This window comes from Drosophila innubila, assembly GCF_004354385.1.
Source record: "Drosophila innubila isolate TH190305 chromosome 2R unlocalized genomic scaffold, UK_Dinn_1.0 1_C_2R, whole genome shotgun sequence".
In the NCBI taxonomy this organism is placed as follows: domain Eukaryota; kingdom Metazoa; phylum Arthropoda; class Insecta; order Diptera; family Drosophilidae; genus Drosophila; species Drosophila innubila.
Genome location: NW_022995374.1, coordinates 6,214,080 through 6,240,566, shown reverse-complemented (window position 1 = coordinate 6,240,566; position 26,487 = coordinate 6,214,080). Strand labels below are relative to the sequence as shown.

At 40.1% G+C, this 26,487-nt stretch overlaps 6 protein-coding genes across 10 annotated transcripts; 1 reads left to right on the top strand and 5 right to left on the bottom strand.

Moving 5' to 3' along the window:
• Positions 1-101: 101 nt before the first annotated feature.
• LOC117783652 (GPI mannosyltransferase 2) lies at positions 102-1,919 on the bottom strand. The gene is made up of 2 exons (XM_034621164.1): positions 1,693-1,919; positions 102-1,632 (listed from the first exon to the last, which is right to left on the bottom strand). The coding sequence occupies exon 2, from the start codon at positions 1,627-1,629 to the stop codon at positions 277-279; it is 1,353 nt and encodes a 450-aa protein (XP_034477055.1). The 5' UTR covers positions 1,630-1,632; positions 1,693-1,919; the 3' UTR covers positions 102-276.
• A 355-nt stretch (positions 1,920-2,274) lies between these two features.
• Positions 2,275-3,369, bottom strand: LOC117783656. The gene has a single exon (XM_034621169.1). The coding sequence runs from the start codon at positions 3,298-3,300 to the stop codon at positions 2,368-2,370; it is 933 nt and encodes a 310-aa protein (XP_034477060.1). The 5' UTR covers positions 3,301-3,369; the 3' UTR covers positions 2,275-2,367.
• A 241-nt stretch (positions 3,370-3,610) lies between these two features.
• LOC117783648 lies at positions 3,611-26,487 on the bottom strand. 4 transcript variants are annotated; one of them, XM_034621159.1, is made up of 11 exons: positions 26,362-26,487; positions 25,414-25,554; positions 11,313-11,370; positions 11,081-11,256; positions 9,545-9,740; positions 9,033-9,237; positions 6,684-8,614; positions 6,508-6,613; positions 5,866-6,142; positions 5,523-5,799; positions 3,611-4,948 (listed from the first exon to the last, which is right to left on the bottom strand). In XM_034621159.1, exons 1-11 carry the CDS (start codon positions 26,362-26,364, stop codon positions 4,224-4,226), a joined length of 4,095 nt encoding a protein of 1,364 aa, XP_034477050.1. In that variant the 5' UTR covers positions 26,365-26,487; the 3' UTR covers positions 3,611-4,223. The 4 variants fall into 4 exon arrangements, with proteins under 4 accessions (XP_034477050.1, XP_034477048.1, XP_034477049.1 ...); XM_034621157.1 differs by lacking the exons at positions 25,414-25,554; positions 26,362-26,487 and adding an exon at positions 12,146-12,165 and having other exon boundaries at positions 11,313-11,645; XM_034621158.1 differs by lacking the exons at positions 25,414-25,554; positions 26,362-26,487 and adding an exon at positions 11,782-11,874 and having other exon boundaries at positions 11,313-11,645.
• LOC117783649 (WD repeat and HMG-box DNA-binding protein 1) lies at positions 12,924-15,806 on the bottom strand. The gene has a single exon (XM_034621161.1). The coding sequence runs from the start codon at positions 15,754-15,756 to the stop codon at positions 13,027-13,029; it is 2,730 nt and encodes a 909-aa protein (XP_034477052.1). The 5' UTR covers positions 15,757-15,806; the 3' UTR covers positions 12,924-13,026.
• Positions 16,105-17,331, top strand: LOC117783654 (arginine-hydroxylase NDUFAF5, mitochondrial). The gene is made up of 3 exons (XM_034621167.1): positions 16,105-16,300; positions 16,359-16,614; positions 16,681-17,331. The coding sequence occupies exons 1-3, from the start codon at positions 16,167-16,169 to the stop codon at positions 17,287-17,289; spliced, it is 999 nt and encodes a 332-aa protein (XP_034477058.1). The 5' UTR covers positions 16,105-16,166; the 3' UTR covers positions 17,290-17,331.
• Positions 17,845-25,414, bottom strand: LOC117783650 (USP6 N-terminal-like protein). 2 transcript variants are annotated; one of them, XM_034621163.1, is made up of 6 exons: positions 25,158-25,414; positions 23,685-24,366; positions 23,242-23,624; positions 23,105-23,169; positions 19,813-19,918; positions 17,845-18,557 (listed from the first exon to the last, which is right to left on the bottom strand). In XM_034621163.1, exons 1-6 carry the CDS (start codon positions 25,337-25,339, stop codon positions 18,491-18,493), a joined length of 1,485 nt encoding a protein of 494 aa, XP_034477054.1. In that variant the 5' UTR covers positions 25,340-25,414; the 3' UTR covers positions 17,845-18,490. The 2 variants fall into 2 exon arrangements, with proteins under 2 accessions (XP_034477054.1, XP_034477053.1); XM_034621162.1 differs by lacking the exons at positions 17,845-18,557; positions 19,813-19,918 and adding an exon at positions 20,567-21,580.

Below are 26,487 nucleotides of genomic sequence, written 5' to 3'. Positions count from 1 at the left end.
CCCCTTGAAAAGACAATCGATGGCCGCATATATCGATGCTTCTCCCTCTCTAGTTCGCAATTGACAAACAAATGCTATCGATAAATGCAGGCGCGAAAATGGGTTTTCAAATATTTATTAAATTTTTTATTCAGCTATTTTCTTTAGGTTTCTGGTGGTCAACATTTCTCGCGTGCAACACGTCTAAAATAATTACGTACTAATTCAATCCTAATACAGTCTCTTTGGCAATCCATTGCTGATGTCATCATACACTCATACACTCTCTAGCCGAGTTCAAGTCCAGGGATAATTGTTGCAAAAAAGGACGGTGCCAAAGGCGCAATACGTGGTGCACCAAATGAAGAGAGCGCCTGCCTTGGTCCGGAATTTGAGTTGGCCCAGTGACTTGGGCATATGATCGGCGGCAAACCAATAGAAAATTGGCGTTGCCGAGGCCAGCAGACGCGTCGACACCTGTATGTGTACAAAGAGGGCACAGACGATTGTTAGAAAAGTACCGTGTAGTACAAATGGAAATGCCTTGTGTGTCTTGAGCAGCTCCCGCCAGTTGGCGGCCTGAGGCAAATGTTTTGTGGCAAACACCCACAAATATTCACAGGAATGCCAGTGCATAAAACAAAGCATGGGGAGCGCTAATAAGAAATTGGGCAGCTGCTTCCACTGGTAGTAGCGCAGGAAGCCAACATCCCAATAGTTCGATTGCACATAGTTGTAGGGAAAGGGCAAGGTATACTGGCACCAAGGAGATCCATCGGGTCCCTGGCCGGCGAGCAGATAGTTACGATCGCTGGCATAATCCTGCACATGTTTCGGATGATTCACTTTTACGCTGGGCAGGCAAAACAGCCGATAGATGTAGAAGTAATAGGCATGCAAGATGACTAAGGGCACAATCACAGCCAGTGACATCTTGATAATCTGCTGACACCGCTTAGCATTCGTAGTTAACAGTATATGACGCACGAAAAAGTACAATGGGAATCCCAGTGTTATCAGGCCATTAGAGCGACACAGGATGCAGGCAGTCAGGCTGACACAAATCCGCAAATAGTTGAATTGTTGATTCGGCCGGACGCACTCCAGCATCAGAAAGAAGCTGGCGTAAGCGAAGGACGACTCCGAGTAGGCGGCACTAAAAAAAATGCTAGCCGGATTAAAGCAAAAGATGAGCGCAGCATTCCAGCTCTTGTTCGGATCGTTGAAGATCCGCTGTGTCAGCTGGTAGAGCAGATTGGTAGCCTCGCAGAACAGCCACACATTCAATGCCACGGCCACAAGCAGCGTGATCGACTGCAGCGACAGCGGCACATATAGACTCTGGCAAGCCATGGCCAGATATCGCACCATTGTCGGATACAGCGGGTAGAAGGCTAACGTATTCTCGTACGTGTACAAGTTGTTGGCAATATGTAGAAAGTATTCGCCATCCCAGTGCCTCAAACCATTCAGACAGCCCACAACCAACTTGTCCAGCCAAGGCACAGGTCCCTTTGTATACTCCTCTGGTGGCATTGGCATCCGAAAGACATCTGGCTCATGATCGGTAACTATCCAGTTGGAAACCAGTTGTACGGCCAAGACCATAAGACGACTTGAAAGAGCCAGCTTCGTCACCTTCAGTGTCATTTTCTGTTGGGTGCAGACGTAAGCAGTGTGATTCACGTCATTCGCAAAGTGCAACCCACTCACCTATTTACTTTGGTAGTAGTTGTAGATGTAGTAAAATCTGCGAATTCCTAAACAATAGCTTCTCAAGGGCCCAGCTTTATTTTGTGTGTGTTAAGGAGTCATATAAAGACTCCTTGTGTAGCGACATTGACATTCAAGTGTTCGCCTAGTTCGTTAAAAAATAATATTTAATAATTTGACCAAATACAACCGGCAAGCCAAGCAGTGCTGCCAACTTGTTTTTAATAGTCATGCCACAACAAATAAACGGGCTGGCAGGCCTGGTTCGCGGACTTAAGCCCTTTTTAATGTTGTGACTTTTCATGAAAAAATAGCTGTTTCTGACTGGAAAGCATCTAAATTTGTTTCTGCGTGTACTTTTGTATAGTTTAAAAAAAAAAAAATTAAATAGGCATATTTCCGGCTATAAAATAGCTAAACTGCCAACAGTGAAGCCAAGTAATAAACAGTGTGTACCTACGATACAAGTGGAAAAATTTATGTTATCGATATCAATACCATCTCAATGATGGGCGCACATTTCAAAAAACTTTTCTCATCAATGACTCAACTAAATTATTTTAATAATTCTCCGATTACAACTACTTAATTAAATATTTTATTTGGTTATACATATATGCTCTAATATACGAGTATGTCTGAATTATATAGTTATCTATGGGACAAGTAACTGCTCTAATCGCCTTCCGACTCCGGCTCAGATTTCTCATGTACATCTACGTCATCGAACATGCTCATGAGCTCTATCTCCTTTCGCTTGATGCGATCCTGTATGTTTGTAATGGACTCCGCTTTTGGGACCTCACGAGTAAAGCATTCATCCATGTACTTAAATACGTTTCTATTCGGGTTTGGCTCATAACTGGACAAATTGGGGGACGGTTTTTTAGGAGTGCGTCTCGTCACGTAGCTGCGTTCCATGTACTCCTTGAGTTCATCCAAATGCTGCTCTTCGTCGTATTCGTGAGAAGCGAATTTACGTTTCGTTTCACGCTCTAATTTGTTTTTTGTTTCCCAGCGCATCTTTTCAATTTGCTTGGAAACCTGCGCCGATGGCATCAATAGCTTAATATCTCCAACGAGCAGATCGCGATTCAGTATCTCCGCCTCATTTGTCTGAATGCCCGTGTCCAGCAGCCTGGAAGCAGGTTGATCCTCTGTCCTGACGTCAATTTCCATTTCATCTGGCTTCTCTTTTTTCAGCATTGGAGCACCGCCAGCCGTCTTTCGGTGCGACCATAAGCGATTATCTGTCTGCCTTGACGCAGGGATCGCACTTAATCTATCTGGAAACTTCCTATCGCCATTTGCACAAGTTGGCGGTCTTGGCTTACGGGGAGTGATGGGTTTTTGGCTCAATGCCTTGTTGCGAATGCTGGCTGCTCGCAGCGTGGAGGCAATAGTCGGTTTCTCCTGACGTGCAGATGAGGTTATCCGGCAAGTGGCTGTAGAAACAGGAGCCGTCTTCCAGATAGCGGTGCCACCATCGCCATCGCCGCCGGCGCGTTGTCGGGCTCCGGTCTTGTGTGATGATAGCGGCGCCGCCAATCTGTTACCACGTGGTGTTTCAATCATATTTGACGCGGTCAATCTATTTCTTGAGCTCATACTGAGAATTTCTATATCGATTCGAATGCGAACAATCTTTGTAAAAATCTTTAAACCTTGAATTTGAAAAGGTTACGATAATTTACACAAGTTTCTTGATATTCAAGTAAATGTTATTGAAACTACAATAAGGAAAAGATAGATTTTTACTTTTTATACTATTTATCTAAAATTGTAAAGAGCCGACTTTGTTGTATGAATTGCTACAAAAGAATGAAAATAAAACATAAAAAAACATACATAGCAAGGATATTATTCATAAAATCTCGATTTGTTGCCCAATAAGTATACTTGTTTATTTATATTCTTCTTTTTTTTGATTAACATAAAAGAAAACACAAAAGGTTTTTTGATCCAGTTCAAGCTTCCAATTGTTTTCCCGTACATAATTATTTTTTCTCTGCGTTTTACATAAATTTATCAAATCCAACTAACGTATGGAGTACACGAAGTTACAAAGAAGCCATAACTTATTGTTTTTGAAAACATTTTCTGCCCGATTTGATATGATTATAATTATTTCATTTCAAATCTTAAAATTCGCAAATTCACAAAGCAAATCTGCTATGTCTCTTAACTACATACATGTCTTTTAAAGGAATTCAAGTAAACATGATGGAATAGCGAATGTGGATCAATACAATAAAATCATAGACATCCATCCATCCAAAATCGCAAATTGTAGATTGAAGCGAGCTTGTACGATGAGTCGTTTCAATTTACAAAATACGAATCGTATTATATATAATAAATTTTTTTTGCCGTTTAGAATATGGTGCAACCGAAGCGGCCAATTTGATTTGAATTGGCTGCGTCCTTTACAACATGTCCTCAAAACAGCAAGGTCAAAAGAGGATAACACTGAGACTTGAATGGTCACGGAGTAGTCCTCGTAGTTGTAGTTTCTACTACATAATATTCAATTATGATATAACACAATTGCTCTTTTTCTTAGGTTCAGGCTTTGGGATCGGCTGTGGCTGTGGCCGTGGCACAGTCTGTTCCCATGGACCGCTATGGCCATAAAATGGCGGCGGTCGTCTATATTCTTCGCTTATATTAATTGGATTCGGAGTCGTTCTAGCGCTTGGAATATGGTTTTCATGAATCGAGGGTCGTGCTCGTACGCTCTCAAAGCGTGCGCTGCCCGTCGGAATGTGACTATACTGACTGGGACGCATAATATGTGGGCTGGCTGGTGGCGCAGTAGGAGCAAAAGTCAAATCGGCAGCCTCTCTAGCGATTTCGTAACGAGTTTTCGATAATGGATGTAGTGTAGATTCTCTTGTCGTAGCAGTATTATGTTTCTGTAAAAAGTATTTACGCATGTCTGCATTTAAAGTAACTGGATTAGCTGCAGTCGAGGATACAGCCACAGGTTTGGGACTCGGTGGTTTCGGTATGGTTGGCTTCACTGCAGCTATGTTGGGCTTGTCATTAATGGAAAGACCCTTCAAATCTGCCTTGATTGACCGAACTGTATCGGATTCATTGTCCACATAACGTGGCACACTTGGTAATTCATCAAACAACTTATCCAGCTCCGTCTTCTTGGCTTGCTGTGTCGGAGTGCCAAGTTTAAGCAGCTCTTCCTTGTTGTAGACCATCTTCGTAGCTGAAGATAATGGAACTTTCTTTTGAACTGGTGCTAAATATAAAAAAAATTAGAAATGGAAATAAGTAAATATTATGTAAACATGTAAGACACCAAAAAACAGCCAGCGAATCGTGAAAAAGATGACAAATGCATTATTTACAATGTATATATATAATATATATATATATATTCGGTGCATGATTTTGATAGTTTCTTTGATCAAAAGATGCGTATGCCAATTTATTGTGAACATGGGTCGGTATTGGATATTACAACTGAAAGAACTGCAATAGCTTCTCTATCTGACTTGCTGGCGAGCTTGACTTGGATTAAAAACTGTACACCGAATACGGATGGGGGATAGCAGGCGTCGATTTCATAGTATGTAGTAGATAAGATGTAAATGGTGTAATTATTACGCCGGTCTTGAAAACTTCTAAAATGCATGTAGCGGATATATGAGGGAGAGAGACATACATTGAGCCACTCGTAATCCCTTAACGAATCATTCGAAATGCTAATGATTCGGCACACGCATTTGTGTACATGCATTTGTGATCACTCTCACGATTACTTTGGTTTCTTTGGTGATGGTAATACTGATATTTATGACAACGATTATTACTTCGCTTAAATGATTGTCCCAATGTCGGTGTCTCCTCGGTGATCGTTGGTGGCAATCGACTGGTAACCTGGCCATTTGAACGCGTCGGAATTACGGCGGCACCGCCATTCGCCTCGCTCGTCTTATTATCATCCGGATAATAGGGCGAACCGACGAGTGTCTTTCGATCCCGGCACATGTCAATAATATGACGAAATTCCTCATTCTTGCTAAGCGTACGTGGATTACCAATGAGGATTAACAAAGACATCGGACGTGAAAGTAATACGTTCAAGCGCTGCAAAGGAAAATATTGCAGAGATTAAATGGATTTAATAGATTTAACAGCACGCGGATCACTCACCCGACTATTGTTGAGAAAGCCCAGTTTCTCAGTAAAAGAGCGCACAAAGGAAACGATGATGATTTGTTTCTCCTTGCCCTGAAACAGTTCAACAGAGCCACAATCGATTTGATGCCAGTTGCGCATGTTGAGCTGCTCCTGGATGCGCTGATACTGATTCTTATATGGCGATATAATGCCAATGTCCGTTTGTACCAACTTTTCACCATTAATGCCAAAATACATAAGATCCTTTACATAGTCCATAACTGCATCGATTTCCTTGTTATTGCACAGACTGTAAAAATAATTGGATAAGGAATTGAATTAACAATTGGATTGGCTACCAAAAATAAAGATGATACCGAAATAAATGGGCATAAATGGTAAAATTTGCAGATAGGTTTATTAGCAAGATACTTTATCTATGTATAAACATATGTTTTTTTAAATTAAGAGTCGAGCTAATTATCATAGTCAAGTTAAAATGTAGCTAAGAAATATTTTTAATTTGACATTAGTTTCTATTCATATTATATCAAAATATCTGTCAGTTATTTAACTGAGACCTTTATTAGGCATTAAAAAAATACCAGAATTAGATTAGAAAAACAGATCACAGAATAAACACAGATATTTTATATTTGTTAGTGGAAAACTTACCTGAGCGAACTTTTAGAGTTCATAGTCGTGCCAAAGACCGAATGGAACATTATCGGAAAGTTTTCGTTGGGCGTGTGAAACCAATTTTTAGCCCGAGTTACATTTTCTGTAATGGAAAATCAAAATCGATGGATTAAGTAAAATATTAATAGTTAAGAGAGTCCTTAAGAGCTTACTCAATGCAGCCTCCGACTTTAATTCGCTGTTGTAGTAGAGATTACTGTAGAGCGAGACAATTTCGGGATGGGAACGATAGTTACGTCGCAGTCGCGTCTGAACGGCCACATTGTAATCACCATTCTCGTCCAAGCGGTAGCACTCGCGCTGCAGCAGACGCTCAAACAAGGACACGCCCAGCCCCCAATCGCCGGCACGGTGCGATTGCAATACCGGACCAAGTTGCTTATGATCGCCAGAGAGTATCAGATTGGTGGATGGTGCTATGGTGCAGGTGATGCCCATAAGCACTTCAGCTTCCGTTGAGGCAGCCGCTTCATCAACAAATACATGAGAAAATACGCTACGTTTGTCCTCATCTCGTCCAAATCCGCCTGTCGATAGTTTGCCCGCCAAGCTGAGAGTGCACACCACAATGCGGTAATTGTGCACCGTCTGCACATCGGGATAAAAGTGTAGGGCATACATATTGGAGTACTCCAGCAGCAGATCATCAATGTTGTCGATGCGACGATCGCAGCTGGCGGCAAAGATGCGAGTCAGCGGACGTGACTGACATGGCACCTTTGATATGGAGCGCAACAGACGCAAGGCAATCTCATCACAGGCCGTATTCGAGCCTGCCAGCACCAGTATATGGGTCTCCGGTCGCCGTACATACAGTTGATAGATGGCCTCACAAATTGTGGCCGTTTTGCCCGTACCAGGTGGTCCGAAGACAAGGAAAGGTGCTGGAAGCTTGTCACATAAAGCGATCTGTTGCACGGCCTGCTGCTGCTCGGGATTATGACCAATGTGCTCGTTGTAGAGACGCATTGCTCCACTGGCTACCGGCTGCCTGGCAACACAAGAGGGAAATAGCAGACGCTGCACATGCTCGGCCGTGGTGAGCTTCAATTGATGGAGCGCACGATATTGGTAACGTAGAACGGCGCGGACTGGACGAAAGAGTAGAGCAAATGTGGTATTATCTGGCAGATGGCGATCGCAGGTGATGTTGACGCGCTGCGCCGATACGCCCAGGACACGGGCAAAGTAAACGCGCGGCTCGCGACGCTCCTTTTCCGGTGCTCCGAACTGTTCGTTCACTTTGTGGCCCCACTGAATGAGCGCATCGAAATCCTTGAGTGCCAAGTCCAATACCACACTGTTATTATCCAACATCTGACGTAGGCTATTTGCCTTGCCCGGGTCCGGCTGACCTAGATTATTGCTACGCTCGTTTATGATCAGGACATCGTCGCCAGGCGATAGAACATCTTCAGCACTAATGTTACGCGAATTGGGCTGCAACTTGACGGACAGTTCCTTGCCAAACTGATGCAGTTCCATCTTGGACTGCTTGAGTGCCACATAGCACTGCAAGCGTTCAATATCCTCCACCTGGAGCAGGGTACGCAGTGTTCCATGCAGATTCTGTTGCGTGAATTCACGTCCCAGTTCACAATAGTTGCGATACTCCTTGTTGTACTCCGCCAGACGCAGCTGAGCATCGCTTGTATCGCGCTTTAATGCCGACACAATGGCTGGTGGTGGAATTGCCGGTTCCAGACGTCCGCCACGGAATAGCTTGCTGTTGGACAGTCGATATGGATTTACATTGAAACTGGCCTTGGGCAAGGCCTCTGTACGCATGAAATGATGCTGCTCCACATAATGCTGCCGCTGTCCATTCACCATCTGACTATAGCCAATCACAATGGGCTGTTCACGCAGGATCATGAAGACGTGCGAGTCCACAAAGAAAAGCTGCTGTCCACTGGCCGATACCTCAACAGGCAGGCGATTATTGTACACATAGTAGAATTGCCGCGACTGAACAATGATGAACTTCTCAATCACCAGATCCTTCAAATGCGTCTGCAGCGTAAAGCCAAAGTAATGGCTATCCACGCATGTCTGATACGATAAGGTCAGCATTGGTTTGGCACTGCAAAGGGAAGATCGTATTAAAATATGTCCAAAAAATCCCAAAACCAGGGATCAACAATTGTTTTGAGTTTACAAAAATCCAATCCGATTAGAATTCTTTTTATATAATGAAAATCAAAATATAAATCTTAATTTTCTTCTTCTTAATATATAAAAATTTTGAATATTCCTGCCTTTTTTAAAATTATCGAACTAGGCATGTGTTTAAGCTAGAATTCAGCCAAGTGGAGAGTCAAGTGTCATATGATCTTGACGAAACGCTGGACCACTTGAACTAAGCGGAATACTTGAAAATAAAACCTGATGTTAAATCGAGCATATGAACACAACAACTACATTGATGTTATAGTAGCTTGTAGTACATATAAACAGCCTATCTGCATTAACTATAAGATAAGATTTCTCAATGAACTTACCACTTTGTCATTTGCTTCAACGATTCGAAATCTGACTCATCACCATGATATTCGATGTGTTCCTCATACTTCTCAATGCTGTCGAAATTGCACTGGCAAATGTAGCAACCCATCGAACTTAGTTCAAAGTCTGCATTACGCTGTTGCTCTTGGGTCTTCTGATATTTTAATGGCACTGAAACTGCCTTCTCGTCCAATACATATTCTATTTTAAAAAAAATAAGAAAAGGTTATCTAAGGAATTCTGACGATGTGATACCCTTGCAGAGCAGTGTATTCAATTGTGTACTGATCGTTCCTATGGTAGCTATATAATATACTGATCTGGCCGGGCGGAGAAAGCTTTAAGCCTGAGAATGGACATGGCTATATAAACTCAACTATAATAATATACATACATTATGAATTCTGCCCTAATGCAATAAACATTTTGTGACACAATTATAATACACTCTGCAAGGGTTTAAAAATTAAAATCCAAAATTACATATGCTGAGAGGTCATATATTTACTTTGGGTTATTGGACCCTCGAGCTCAGCGTCCGTCACATTGCTGACGGCAGCAAGATCGTTTAGACGATGTCTCTCGTCTAGTGCGTTATACTTTTCCTTTCGAAACTCCATTAAAGCCACGCTCTTGACGCGGTAATTCGAGTCGCCGCGTGGAGTGTTCATCAAGAAGTTTGTACGTTGCAGCAATGAGCCAATCTGTAAATAGAAGCCGCAATTTGTTTATAATATTCATATAAACAATGAAATTCTACATATGTACTTATATATGTATTACGAATTAAGCATGTTGAATGGTAATCATTTGCGGTTTTAATTCTTATCAACGAATGACATTCTGTGTTATTCAAGTGGTTTCTTTTTCTAGATAAAGTCTCAAGATTATGTAAAAAACTTAAATAAAGGGGAATCCTCTATAAACTTTCCATAATCTATAATTCATAATTTAGTGGGTTCAACTAGATAATAAATGACTACAAATCTTTTGGCAAATTTGATCCCATAGATGATAATAAAAGTCTACGCTAATGCGGGTTTCCCTTGCAAACATTTGGGTATAAAAACCGGATTCAGATTTAACATCTGTATAATATTAGTAAAAACCCAAGCTGCTTCAAACATATGACTAACACATTTTATTTAGACAAAGACAGACGCAGTTCAGTAATAGAAAGAGAGTATAATAGAATGCTGATAAAAATGGGCAAACGTGTAGAGCGGCGGTTGGCAAAATAACAAAGCGAAACTAATTCTTAGGGACAGTAGACATTCGATATAATGAAACCAAATTAGATTATATAAAGTAAAACATCTCGTTTCTATGAATTTGGCATTTTATTCATTATTAAAATTAACTTGATTATTGTAATTATTTATATGCTATTGAAAACCAATCTGCGCTTCAAACTCATTCGCTTGAATTCAAAGTCAGACGGGTATAAACTGAATAACAGATGTCTATTAAATCGTCTGAGCTCGTACTTCTTATCAAATTTACAATTGCATATTTATACATATATCGCCAAAGTGTGACAATACATACAGTCATGGACAAAAGTAATCGCATTTGTCTAGTTGATCGAAATTAACAACAATTTAGAGTAAATATATTTTCATATTTTTAATACATTCTTGACTTTATTTAGTATACTTTAGCATATATTTATAAAATTAATAAAAATAAAAAAAATTCGAAAGAAAAGAAAAACAATTTACAGTGAAAATTCGAATTTTTTAAATTAATAAAGAAACGAAAATTAAAATAAAGAAAAAAAAAACAAATGATAAAGTAACATAATATTTTTATAACTTTTTTTAATTGACAACGACTTTGTGTTAAAAATCATAATTGAATTAACTATGGAAATTGCTATAAATTAAGAGAGTAAAGTATAATAAAAATATAAATAATTGTCAATAAATCAAGAGATCATCAGTTTGACAATACTTTTGTCCACGACTGTATACAGCTTGTAATATAACCTAACCTTTATTTTTTTTAATAAAAACTGTAATAACTTGTTGTTTATTCCACTTACATTAAAGGCTCCATTGAGGGATAGCTTTATGCGGAGCTCAGTGCTGTTGGGCTCCGAGTATATATGTTGATCGAATTCCCGGCGCAGTGTGCGCTTGTCCACATACCAACCGCTCCGGGCGCTAACCACTTGTTTATCCGTCATCTTCAGCAGAAAGCAGCCAATGAGCTCTCGTTCTAAGGATGTATAAATATATATAGACATATGATTCGATTAATAATTTAACACTTACCCCACGACTTTCGTTGTTGCATTCCATTTAAATCATTCGCATTGTTGTTGTAGTTGTTAAATGGATAGGCGGGTGGCGTCGCTGGCGGCGTCAAAATTGAAGGCGGCATTGTTGCTGTATTTGTTACGATGTTGTTGTTGTTTAATCTATTGGCAGGGATCGCCTTCTTTTGGCCAAGGGCCTTTTTTTGGATTTTATTCTTTGTCATGTTAAATAGTACGTACAAAAGGACAATTCTTTGTACACACACGCAAACACACACACGCACACACTCTCTCACACTCAATAACAGGGCTAAAACAAGTGATCGCACTCTGGATTCTGGATTATAAACTGCAATTAAATGTTGTTGTTTTTTTTTTTTATTATCTATGTATCTATTTTTATTGATAATTTTGCAGCGGAACATCAACACACACACACACCAGCATACAAATAAACAAATACAATGCAATATTCTCTCGCGAACCTTAACAGAAGTGCTCGTATTTATTTGTTAATAACAAAAACCTGTGCAGCTCAACCAACAGTTAACCGATCAATGGCGACAATGCAGACGGAGCATGTATATATATCCACATTCCGTCTTGCTCGCTCTCTCTCTCTCTCGTTGTGCCGTCGATTTCAGCAATGCATGCAAAAGTTACTCGGTGTGCATGTGTATGTGCTCTTTGTTATTTTTGTATGTGTGCGTGCGTGTGTGTGAATCGAAGTGCATGTGTGTGTGCAGTATATGTAACGGTAAATTCGGCAAATTGGACAGCGTTGCCGTACATAACTTCACACCCACATACACCCTATGTATGTACATATGTATATGTACATCTACTTACCACTGCGAATTTTTTTTTGCGATAAAAACATGCCACGCCTTCTTAAAATGTATTGTATGTGTATATGTATATGGTTTGTCTGTATATTTTGGTATTGTATTAAAATGTTGCGTGTAACACGATTTAAAATTGAACTAAATTCAACTTGTGTGACTTAAAAAGCAGTCCTAGTATATATACATACATACACAAATATATATATGTATACACACACGCACCCGCGCACGCATCCAATGTTATTACGGGGAATAACAGAAATCAACTGATCCGCTTCGCAATCGCTTCTATCGATCGTTGACCGGTTACCCAATGATGCCAACTAAGCTATTTTATAGCTAATTCTGGCTAGTTTTAAACTCAGCCCAAAGACTGCCACCCTGGAAAAATTTGACATCTGGCAACATATACCATTTTGGATACAACAACAAAAATGATAGCTTGAAAAATAATTGCCTTTTTTAAAACATTTTTCAATTTTGAAGCTAGAATTTTTTTAGTTTTTGCAAACCGTTTGGCAGAATTTTGTGATATTTTTTTTTTAATTAAATTTGTTACTTTTCTTCTTTGAATTTTAAGTTTATTTAAATTATTTATGAATTTCAAAGTTATTGCTCTTATAAAATTGCATTACCTTAAATTTATATATACCAGTGTGGCCGCACGCGTTCTTATTAATGCTGACTTAGTGTTTATTAATTACCACACATTCTGGTTCTTTTTAGTTTTAAAATATAAAAACAATGTATGTCCTCATTTCACCAACTTCAAACGCGCGCAGTTTAAAATTTTTAGCAATAATTTTTTTATTTCAATCATAAAACAATTTATTGAATTTCGTACATCTCTAAAATCTTACAGCACTAACTTAAAATGATAAAAGCTCACTTCTTAGCCAGCTTCAGTTTCTCGGAACCAAATATGACGCCGGTATCAACCAGTTTGCGCTTCATAGCAAATGGATTGACCGAGTTAAGAGGCGTGCGCTGTTGATCTCCGGTTCCAGCTGCATCCACATTTGTTTTGCTAGACAGTAATTCGCTCTGCTGCGACTCGGACTCGCCAAACATGTTCTCCTGCGTGTCCAGTGGTCCAGTGGTGACATCTGGTGTAGCTGGACGCGATGCCGCTGCTGCCTTGAACAGACTCGGCGAGTTGGAGAAACGTTTAAGAGCACCGCGCTTGGAGGCGCTTAGCTCCATGGCCTTGGGCGCAAGTTTGGGAGTGGTCGTGGCTGACGATGTGGATGTGGAGGCCATGGGCAGCACAATGGTCGCTGCGATTCCATTGGCTCCCAGCATTTGCTGTTGCTTTCGCGCTTCTTGGATAGCCTCCAGTTGCGGCAGGAGCTCGCACAGCCGATCCGACAGATGAATGCGTCCACGCTTTGAGGCATACTTGACAGCGAGTTGCAGGAGATCAGTGCAAGCTATCGACTCCACCAGTTCCCGGGCACGCGTCTCACACTCACTGCTGCAGGCCAGAGCAAACAGCTTGATGGCCATCTCCTTCTGCACCTTTTCGGCTCCCTCCACCTGCATGATGCTGGCGCGCAAAAGTGTGTCCTCCAGTTCCGACTTCTCCAGCTCAATGTCGCACAGCGGCAGTTGCATGCGCAGCTCCTGCAGCATGGGACGCGGATTGGTCATGGGATAGGAGCTGCCACGGCAGAGAACCGCCTGGATTATCTGCCTCGCCTCGGATAGCGCCACCACAAAGTAGTTATTGGACACACTGGCGCTCTGCTTCATGGTATCGCAGATGGGGAACCAGGCATTGCTCGCCCGCCGATACAGCTGCACCAGTCCCATGTTGTCCGCGAAACTGGGCGAACCCACATCCGTAAAGCCCAGCCAGCTGAGTTGTCGTCCCGGCGTCAGTGGCACCGGCAGCTGCTCCACGCGCAAGCTCAGTCCACTGACACTGACCAGCATTGCCGACAGATATTGTTGGGTCTGGCTGCTGCCCGTGGCATGGTAGACACACAACAGGCTATTGTCATGTCCGGCCAAGGCCACCACGGGTCCCGGAATGCTCAGCACCTCGCGCTGTGTGCCCATGACACTGAAGAGGCGCAGAAAGTGATTGCTAGTGGCCACAGCAATCAGTTGACTGGTGGACACCAATGCGTCCACACTCTCGCAATCCGGCAGGCTGAGTGACCACTCCTTGTTGCCGGCGGCGGCCAAAGCAATCACCACCAGCTTGCTGGACTCGCTGGAGGCCAGGGCCAAGGCACTGCGACTGAGACTGGCCAGATTATGTTGATTGTAGTTATTGCTGAGATGCAGCGCATGATGCACACTGGCATCGTGGAATTCCACATCAATGGCACCGTCGCCGCTGGGCTCCGTGTGTGCCGTCACAATGCCCACATCGTTCCACACCAGATAACGATGCTCCAGATCGTGGGGCGTTGCTCCTGGCTGAAATGCCGACTGCTGCTTGAAGAGTTTCAACTGCGGAGCGGGCAGCGAAGCTCTGCTGCTCACTATCGAGTGCTTGGAGTTGTCATCCTCCAGAGCATCAGGTTCGACTCCTCTCATCACCTTGCGTTTGAGTTGCTCCAAACTAACGCCATCACCATCGTCCACATCATCCAAATCTCCATTGTCGCCCTGCTCAAACTCATAGTCAGTGCCACCGAGAAACTCATCCTGCTCCTCTTCCAGACCATTTTGTGCGCCATCCTGTGGTTCATCGTCCCCTAGGAATATGGTGCCCAGTTGACCAGTAGCATCGCAAAATGCCACCTCATCCACATTGGCCGTATTCCAGGCCAAGCACGTGATGGCCTTGCAATCGCTTGGTGGTGTCTCCACCTGCAACGCCTTGCGACGTTGCACATCAAAGATGCTGAGTTCTCCACTCGTCGTTCCAGCTGCCAGACGTTCGCCATTTGGCGAGAACTGACAGCAGCTGTAGTTACTGGACACACGATCATCCTGCAGCCTGTAGGAGACTTCCCAGTTCGTTGTGTTCAGCACTATGATCTCTTTGTCCAGAGCATAGGCCAATTGCTCGCCGCGCTGTGGCTCAAAAGTGGGCGTACCAAAGAGGCTTGTGCTCTCAAAGCTGTTGGAACGCGGCAGACCATTGAGTGACTTCAATTCCTCGCCAGTTTCAAAGTTCCAGACCTTGAGATGACCATCACCGGCTATGGAGGCCAATAAATGTCGCTCGGCGTGCACATCCAGCGCCAATATGGGACCCTTGTGTCCCTCCAGCGTTGTCTCAGCCCCGGCACTGTCACCACGAAGCACCTTAATGGAGGTATCCTCACTGCCAGCTGCAGTGTACTCGCCACAGACACGCAGGCATGTCGCGGGTGCAGTGAATCGCATCAGGATGCCATCGCTGTCCATTTCCGGGAAGGTGTAAGCGTGAACTGTATTACGGTCTGTGGATGCCAGCAGGCGGCTGCCCGTGTGTGCAATGCACATGACAAACTCTCCCAGGCAAGTGGATCGAGGATCGTCATCGCTGATGCAGGTCCAGTGGCGAATGTCGCCGTCCGTGCCACAGGTTATGATAAAGTCACCTTTCGGGGTGTACAAGAGTCCTGTGTAGCCATTGGTGTGCGCATAGCGCAGCGAGCTGCGCGTGAAACTCATTATTACTTATATTAATTTTACGCCGCTCGATCTACACTTTTGTTGCGTCTCGCGCCAAAACAAACTTTACAGTGCTGGGCAACACTCAAGTATACGAAGCTTTGCAGCACTACATTTGAAATAAAATACCTAAAATAAAAATACCGACTTTTTACATCTGCTGCAATTAGTGTTGCCAAATCCGCTTTTTTGCCCGTCAAATCTGGTTATTTTTGAAGGCCAACAGCGGGAAAAACTTGGGAATTGCGGGTAGTGCGAGTTCTGGCTTTATAGTATTTGGCTTTTTTTCGGCTTTTTTTAATGCAATGACAACAGCCTGCAATCAGCGTACTATCCTGTGGCAAATAAGTCAGCTGTTTTATGTATTATTGTTGCCGGCATTACGGCATAACAAAACTTATTTTCCCATAATGTTAAAATCGTGTGCGTTTCGTTTAAATCAAACAAAATATGGCGCTTGGCGCTGTCTTTCAACGCAACCCACACACATGAACATATTTGATAGGAACGCCAAGCGGCTGCAAAAGGAACGTGCTGCACTTAAGTAAGTTTCTGTTGTTGATTAATGCTGCAATAAATAATTGTTCCGCAAAAATAAACAGTGAAGATGTTGCGCTCTATGACTACCTGAAGGAGGAGGTGGGCTTTCGTCTGGCGGATCGCGTGTTTGACATTAAACGCGAGTTCAAGGCAGCTGCTGATATTGGCTGTAATCGTGGTTATATATCGAAGCACATCCTTGCCGAGTGCGTGGAGCACCTGACACTGACGGATACAAGCGCGAGTATGCTGGAGCAGGCACAGGGGACACCTGGTCTGAAGATGCGTAAACTGGTGCAAGACGAGGAACAATTGGATGTGGGTAAACAAGAGCATCATATGATTTAATACTGTAACATTAAATATTCCTCATTTCGCTTGCAGTTTGAGGAGAACTCACTGGACTTGGTCATCTCTAGTCTGAGCCTACACTGGGTGAATGATTTGCCTGGTTGCTTTGCCAAAATCAAAAGCAGCTTAAAGCCAGATGGCGTATTCATAGCCTCGCTATTTGGAGGCGATACACTGTACGAGCTGCGCTCCTCCTTGCAGTTGGCCGAATTGGAGCGGAAGGGCGGCATTGCACCGCATGTCTCGCCCTTTACACAGATCCGTGACATTGGATCGCTGCTGAATCGCGCCGGATTCACCATGCTGACCATAGACACGGATGAGTTGGTCGTTGGCTATCCGAGCATGTTTGAGTTGATGTGGGATCTCAAGGGAATGGCCGAGAATAATGCAGCGTTCAATAGACCGGCGCATCTCAGCCGAGAAACGTTGCTGGCAGCCAGTGCCATCTACAAGGAGCTCTATGGCAAACCCAATGAGGCGGGCGTTCCAGCTACGTTTCAAATAATCTACTTGGTCGGCTGGAAGCCAGGTCCAAATCAGCCACAACCATTGCCACGCGGCACAGGCGAGGTATCGCTCAAGGATTTGGGCACGATTTTTGAGAAGGGCGGTAAAATCAAAGTTGATCCAGAAGCATAGCTTAAAGTTATAGAATCTAATAAATTGTTTTAAAAAATTCAATTTTATGTTTATTTTTGGGAAACAAGTTGAGAATTCAACCAAGAACTTAAATAAAACAAATTACTTTGTTTTTTTGAGAAAGCAAATATCCTTGATTATAATAAGAAAGTAATACGCAGCTCTATTCTATTTGTTCACGTGCGTCTTAAACTAAAATTACGCATATAAATATAAATAGTTGTTCGTTAATTATAAATAATTACTTAAATTTACATGTAAACTTGCATTTGTTGTATAGATTCGCTTTTATTTATATCATTTTTAATTTCAATTGCTAATATTTGGTAGCATTGTTTTGTTTATATATTCATGGACGTAACTTTTTGTTATTATTATGTTATGTATTTTTTTTCTTTTGTTTTTAACGTTGCTTTGTATTTTGTTTGGTACGTATATACAATTACAATTTACAACATGTCTATAATAATATTTATAATTTGTATATCTGTTATTCAATATGCAATATTGTTCTTTTTTCTTCCTTCTTTAATTTTTGTTTTCTTTTTTATTTTGTTGTATTAAATACGAGTTGCTCTTGCTACAATATTGTTCATTTAATTTAGCATTTTGCGTATAATTCTCGATTGCTTTCATATATATTTAATGTTTTAATATTAGGCAGTTGGCCTTTGTCAGATTTGGCTCTAGTTATACTTACATTGTATGTCTTAAAAGTCCCTCGAGAAACTTGAGCCCTTTCGAATAAGCACAAAGTTTCTTTACAAGCACACTTTGTTAAGGTTTTATGTACAAAGAAAAGAAATGAATACAATTATTTATCCAAATACTTGATCAGGTTTTTGTCAAGAACATGAACTGAAAATTTGCAAATGTTTTTCTTTTTGGTTTCTCAATCATTTCTGTTTTATGGCAAGGCGACAAAGCTTAAAAACTATGCACAGGACAACGACGATGGCGATAATTTGGAAGTGCGTTTGGTCGACACTGGAGGCGTCATCGCCGTTGTCCTGTCTAATCATCCCAGCGCCAAAGGTGAACGCGGCGGCACTGGCGGCGGTGTGGCTGTGACTGTGTTTGTTGCTGTTGTTGATGTTGCTGTTGTTGCAGTTGCTGCTGCTGTTGTTGCTGCTGCTGCTGTTGTATTTCTATTTACTGCCGCTACTGTTGTCGTCGTGTTGGACGCAGGCGGCAGTTGACGTCAGGTTCCCAGAAGCATCTCACGCTGTGGCGCATTTTGCAGCATGTTGGCGGTTTTCAGATGAATGCTGCAAGCACAAACAAATTGTTTATTACATTTATTTAACTAATTATATTTGCAGTTTATTTTTCTAATTGTTTTCAATAATATAAAATAAAAATAAGTAAATTCATTATCTGTCAATCATTTTCAACCATAAGCTATGCCGAGTCGAAACGGTTCCCATATCAGTATCAGTACCTTTAGCATTGAAAACGTAACACATTTTAACGTAATCAATAAAAATTTGAGTGCAGAATGAACTTAAACAAACCATGATCAAAATGACATTCCGCTTGAAAATCGGTTCAATTTTAGTAAAGTTATGACCGTTTGAAGTTGGTCAGATTTCAGATTAGCCACTTTACAAGTCAAAATTTTTATCCAATTTATCATGATTTTTTACAAAAAAATGAAAGGTCTCTGAATCAAGTTTTTGTTTTATACTAATAACGATATAAGGCGTTGATTAAAAGTGAAAACTTGAGATTTAAAATTTTGAATTTTCGAAAATCCTAAGGGGGGACCCTTAGTATCGAAATCAATAGCTAGAGCAAAATAAGTTGTTGAACGAATTTAAAAATATTTGAATGCAGAATGAATTAAGAGGCCAAATCATGATCAAAATGACATTCCACTTGAAAATCGGTTTAGTTTTGATCAAGTTATGACAGTTTGAAGTTGGTCAGACTTCGGTTTTAGGCACTTTACAAGTCAAAAATTTTGTACAAATTTTTATGATTTTTTACAAAAAAATGAAAGGTCTCAGAATCAAGTTTAAAGTGTTGTTTTATACTAATTACTATACAAGGACATGATTAAAAGTGAAAACTTGAGATTTAAAATTTTGAATTTTAAAAAATCCCAAGGGGGGACCCTTACCATCGATATCGAATTTTGACGATGATGGTCGAAAGAGAATAAATTTTCTAAATAAACAAAATTTGATTGCAAAATGAATTTAAAGGCTGAAACATGATCAAAATGACATTCCGCTTGAAAATCTGTTCAGTTTTGATCAAGATATGACAATTTAAAGTTGGTTGAAAGTTGATATTACCGCAACCGTACCGATACATCGTTTCTGTTTTTGGTTCTCGAAAAAGAATTTATTCTGGTTACGGTTAGTTTCGGTTAACGGTTCGGGTATTATTCATTTTAACTGGGAGATATTTTTGCAATTGACATTAATTTTTAGGGACTTTACGTTAATATACCTATGGGTTAACTTGACATAGAAAAAAAATGTGTTTCTTTATTAATTAGTTTAAATTGCGACTCACTTATTGTCTTCCAGTGACATGGTCTCCGATGAGCCGTGCGAGGCAACTGAAGTACCTGCAAGCGAACTTCGTATTGAGTGCGAATCCTCGGGTACAGTAAGCGTAACTAATTTGTTTAATTATTGTTGTTGTGTATATATATTTGCCAATTCGTTTCAATTCCAATTCGATCCAAATTGTTTTAATCCCGTTCCCAATTAGCCAATGCGTTGATTTTATTTTGGAAAAGAATTTGCATTTAGTTGCGTATTCGAAATTTTGTTAGAAATGTTAGTGTTTTTTTTCGAAGTGTTTGTGTGTGTATTGTGCAAAAATAATGTGTATACTTTTCATTAATCAATTATGAGCTGCGATACAGTTGTTTTATTCTAGAAACTGAACATGCAGAGTGTAGAAGAAACAATAACAATAAACTAACAATCAGCAAAATTCAGTACAAAATCATATTTTTATTTTTGTGTGGCATTTATCTAATATATTTTATAATAATGTTTATATATATATTTATATATGTATATAATGTTTTGCTATACAAGTTAGAGCTACAATTTGAATTTGGCTTCAACATAAACTAATGTATGAGTTTGTGTGAGTGTGTGTGTGTATATGTAGCAAAAGATTTTTCAACCGAATTTCAAATAAACTTTTGTAACAAATTCATTATAATATCTAAAGCATACTTTTTGCTACACTGTAAAGTGAAATCGATATGAAACTGAAATTTGAAACAGAATTCTATATAAATGCAATCATAAACTTAGGCAGACATATCATTTGAATATGTTTTGTTTGTTCTGTATAAGGTATAAAGTAGTATAAATTTATCAGGAATAATTAAGTGGGGGCGTTAATAAATACGTAAGTAGTAGAAAATAGTTAGTTGGTTGGTTGTGCATTGAAATCGTTGTACGTATTGCTGGAATCGTTGGTAGTATCTTAGGAATTATCAGTTATCAGTGGAATAGGACTGATCCATATATCAGTACATGTAATATCAGAATTTTGAGAAATTTTTAACGTAATACAGTAACGTTATTACAATACACATTATTTATATATAGGTATATATCATATGATTATGTGCTAGGCAAAAATTTGAACAACTATTTTGATAGCCAAATTAAAGCTAATTACATAAATTTCATTCACTAATTAATTGGCATAACATTTAACTTTGAGCAACGGCAAAATCAAAGATCAAATCAAGTACAAATAAAGCTTAAAATATACAAAACAGACTAAAGACGCGTATTCTCCACGCTCAGCGCATCATCATCATCATCATCATTAGCATTGGCATTAGTATTGCCACCTATAGCATTATTTTCGTTATTAACAACAACATTATGTTTGTGCACATTTGTTGTAATCTTCTCGTGCCGATCATCTCCTTTCCCATTCTGGACAATGATGCGTACGCTGTGAGCTGGAGTTGGAGCTGGAGATGATACGGTTTGGTGATTCTCATGCTGCAACTGCAGCTGTTGACATTGAAGCGCCTCCAGCGCCATGTCCAGATCGAGACGATTGCGACTATCGCTATCGCTGCTGTAACTATGCCTCTTGCCCCGGCCATTTGGCAATGAATCAACAGATTGGAGGTGATGCATCTGGTGCCAGGGATAGTTGAGATTGTTAACACTCTGGCTGCGGTTGTCTTCGGGACCGGTGATCACAAACCCATTGCTATACAGCGAGTAACTGCTAATCGCCGGCGATGTGGCTAAACTAGTCATACTCTGATAGGTTTTCATTGAATACGCATCACCTACGGACAATAGAGACAATACAATACAAGGCATTTTGCGGGTTTAGTTAACAATTATCGCCACTGCATAGAGAGACAGAGAAATACAGAGAGTGAGAGCGACAAACAAAATCACAGAACTCCAAAGTTTCCACACGCAGACATTGAGCGTTAAGCGTTTTATTTTGGATTTGTGCATGATACATGGACCATGGACAATGTTAGACAATGTGTGGGGTGAGAGATTGACGTAATTACATAATGGGAACATCTTTAAAATGATTTGTGAATGGGCGCGCGTATTTATTATAAGCGTGACTCAGCGGGTTAGGCTTAAGTTTTGGATACATATAGTATAATATATATGGCATATATACGCATTGATTGATATCAATTGACATCAAAATGGGTTATCAATTAATTAATATATATACAGTTTTAGTTTATGTGCCCACAACAACCAGAGCTCGTAATATCTAACACCTATTCCCTACAAACACATATACAGGGGTATCCCAAGTTGTTCATTTTCCATTTAAACCATTTAATGGCTCAACCAACTCTCCGCTGTCACAATCAAACTTTTCCAGCATGCAGCAATTAAGTTTTATAAATATAATAACAATTAATCAGATGCTATTTAAATCCCACCTCGCGTATTCAATAATAAATCTCTTTTTTTATAATAGCTACCAACTTATCGGTATAACCTCTTATTTCTTAGTAGTTTTTACAAATATCGCTGGATTCTGACTATATTTTTGAAAGAAAAGTGAATTAAAAAAAACCCTTTATCATGTATCAGCTATTGCAATAAGTATGACTGTAGACCAGATATACAGTTAGTCAAGTACTTGTTTTGACCAATTTAAAAAAACACATATTTGTTTTGTTTTTTTTTTTTAATATGTTAAGCCCAATTTATCATATTATTATTATTTTTTTTTAACTTTTTCACCATAAGCTATTATAGCAAAAATATATAGGAAAACTACATTTTTTTGTAAAATAAAATGTTAATTATTGAAACAAAACAATTACTTGACCAACTGTATGAACAATTTTTTAAGACTGCTGATGACGACGCTCTTTTCGCACAATAAAATTGTAATTAATACAGTAACAAAAGCCTAGATCACAACAAACCAATAGAGTAAACTCATATATACAAAAAAAAAAAAGGAAACTCAAACACGAGACGTTTAACAATAAATACTCGTATATACATATGCCACAAGCTCAATACAATATAAAAGAGGACTTTGTACAAATGTAAAACGATCATAAATAATTAATACGTATACAACAATTTTCTGATTTCATACGAAATACATACAATATTTTCAACTGTGATTTAAAAGCTTGCACCACACACTAAATTATACAATTAAGTTATTTATTTATATACTTTTATTATATAGATTAATTAGTTTGGTTTGATTTTGTTTTTTGTTTTGATTTAGTAAAGAAGCAAGCGTTAGTAATAGTGTCAGGTTTAGTAGTTGTGCTTAGGTATAGTAGTAATTAATTACAACTTAAACTCACCAGTAGCGCACTCGGATGTCTCATATGATACAGTTGATTGCACCTCAATTGCGTTTTGTTCTTGTCTGTAATGCATAAAAAGCGAATCAATAAATAATTGTAATCACAACAATTGTAATCACATAATGATATCACACCTTGATATCACATCGGTTAAGACTTGCTTTTCCGTATCGCTGTAGTCACGTCTGCGTCCGGTCTTCTTCTCTCGATCCGCTTCTACGAACACGCCCAGCTGTCGAGTGGGAAACTCATTGGATTTCGCTGGTGGCGGAACATCAAGCTTAAGATCCTTTAGCTTCTTCATTACACGTTCCAGCGCCTGGATGGCGTCGTCGTCGTTGTAGCCGAAATTCTTGTGAAGCTTCACCTGCAGATATTCAATAATACCATCCATATCCTTGAGGCGCAGCAGTTCATCCTTGTGCAGATAGAGAATGGTAACGGCCATGGCCAAAATAACTTTATCTCCGTCGAGCAGAAAGATATCCCACACCCGTAAACTCAGACTAAAAGGCACCTGTAAGCAAAGATGGCATATTAATTGGGCTTTAACGAATTATTCATTTAGTCTACTTACGCGCTCCACAAAGACGACAAAGAACCACTTGATAGCATAGAGCAGTGCATCCACATTGTTTTTGATAAAGTGTTTATGCAGTTTGCGCATTATCTTGGATAGAATGCGATCGTGATGCTCAATAAAGCGTGTCAACTTTGGGAATCCTTCGATGAACAGGCCGTGCATGCCATATTTACGATCCGTAATTAGGGTATTGAGTGCCCAGAATGCCTCCTCCTCCTGCATGTAGAGCAACAAGACGCCCGCCACACAAGCCATACCCTGGCAGTAGCCCAGCTCCGAGTTGTAGATGCTGTACGCATTCAACACATTGAACAACGAGCATTGCTTGACACTGTAGCGTTCCCGATAGGCGAGATTGTCACGAAACTGACGATTTACGTCCGCATCGATTTGCCGCGTCTCTGTGGCATTCTGTTTGGCCAGCTGTAGCATGCGCGCATATACGCCCACATTGTTCTTCATCGAGTCATCGACATTGAGCAACTGTTTCCAAGCTGGCCAGCGTACCTTATCCGGAATACCCTTGTAGACGCGCTTATGCAGTTTATCCTGTGGCGGCGGCCAATGGTTTAACATTTTCATCCATTTCTTGTCCCGCTCCAGCTCAATCTTGTTGCGATGCACTTCCTGTGAGTCGCGTGATGATGGCAGGCGGGAGTCGTGCATAAAGCCGTATCTAGAAGCACAGAGAGAACAAAACAGTTACTGGACAATTTCTCAGTGTCATCGTAGCTGATAAGATAAGGGAATGGCAACCGATTTTATCAGGTGTACTTGAATTCCTACCCATTCTACACTTGCCAGATATCTCAAAATAAGAGGAATTTAATACATTTTCGTAAGACAGATTTATTGCTACATTGCATTAAATTAATAACTCGTTTTTAACCACTAGAATTTGCTTTTAATCACAAATAAACATCTGTTTGGTACATTTATACATTTATTTGTATTTGAAATGGTACATTACTTGTCGGCTTAGTAAACTTGTAATTTGTTTATTTTTTTAAATTGATAAAAAGTATTAAAGCCATACACTAAAGGGGATTTTTAAGCATCTATATGTGATAAGTAGGCAGTTGAGTAAAGTTATTAAAAGATTCTGAAATATTATATATTTGGAGAGTTTCTAACAAAGAACAAATTATGTTTAATTTAATTATATTTATATTATGTTAAGACAGATATCAAATGTAGTTGGTATGATGGTACTTTAGTTGAAAATGGTATCTTTTTCTCTTAAACGGGGTACAAAATATTTCCATGAAGTGGCAAGCTTGACTTTGATCCTTTTGGGTACATTGTTTGCTAATCTCTGTTAAATTAATTATTTATACAGACTTATCTGTCAGAATTCCTTTTATTTAACAGCTGTTAAAATAAAAAATTGTGACATCATTGTCATGATATCACATCACACGCATGCAGACAGACATATATGTACATTTTGTTAGAGGGTACACTCACTTGTCGGTTATGTGATAGATTTCGAATGTGGGATTCTCCCAGGAGTCGACCACATTGTTGGGATCCAGGCCCAGTTCGTAGCGCTTGAAAATATCCTCGCGTTCATCTTCGGCGCGCTTAACTAATGCATATTGTTGTTGCTGCTGTTCGCCATTATCATGGGCGGGCGGAGCGGCTGTCATTGTGGGCGTGAGCAGACAGTGGGCAGCGCCAGTTTTGCTATCCAATCGCTGCTATTGTTACTGTATTTGGTGTTGTTATTGCTGTTATTGTTGTTGTTGTCGTTGTTGCTTTTGTTGTCCGTTGTGGCTGCGGCTCCGGCTCCGCTTGATGTTTGTCGCTGCTTGGCAAGAATGTTGTTGAATGGGAGCGGCTGCTGTTCGGCGATAGCGCGAAACTTTAAAAGATAAAAGTCAGAGACCAAGCAAATAACAAACAAAAGCATTAACATATGAAATCGTACTCTTACTCGACACACACACAATCACAATCGCACATACAGAAAACAATCTACACTAAATATTTTGTTGTACATTCATTTAAATGCAAGTCTTCGATTTCACTGCAAAACCAACAAAATACGAGCAGTAGCGAGCGTTTTAGTTACATGAGTGTGTGTGTGTTTTTCTTATTAAATATGCAGCAATGGCAACAACAATAACAACAGAGAGGGAGAGGGAAAGAGAGAGTGCTGGCAGCGTGCGCATCAACACAAGCGTTGCCAAAATGACGTGATATTCAATAATATTTAAAAGCGTTCATGGAGCGGCGTCGGCACCAGCATTAAAAACAACGATAACAACACTGAAAGTTACTCAGAGACGCCCCCACACCACAGCAGACGAAAGGGAGAACTAATGCCCTGTTAATGTTGTTTTTGCTGCTGCTGCTGTGGCTTAGTTAAATGCTGGCGCTTCATGTGACTTTGCAACTTGAACTATCCTATGTATAAATTACAAGAAAATTATTTGACTCTTGCTCCTTCTTAATATAGCTTGAACACACAAACACTTCCTGTTTTGATTTTTCTTTGATTTTGTTGTATTTTTGTCAACACTCACTCACTCATACATGGAAACGCACTCAAAGCACACACATACACTGTCAATCGTACGCACACAAACTTTTGTTCTTGTGCTTTCACTGCGTTAATGCTTTGTTTTTACAATTTTACATAGTTCGCGACAAGTATTTCGTTCATTACCATTTAATTTTGTTATAATTTATGTACGGAAAGTATTCAATTATTTAAATTGAGCACGTTAACTATTTTTTCAGCCTGCATGTTGAGCGATTGATTGTTGCCACCCGCCCCATAGGCTGCCACCCT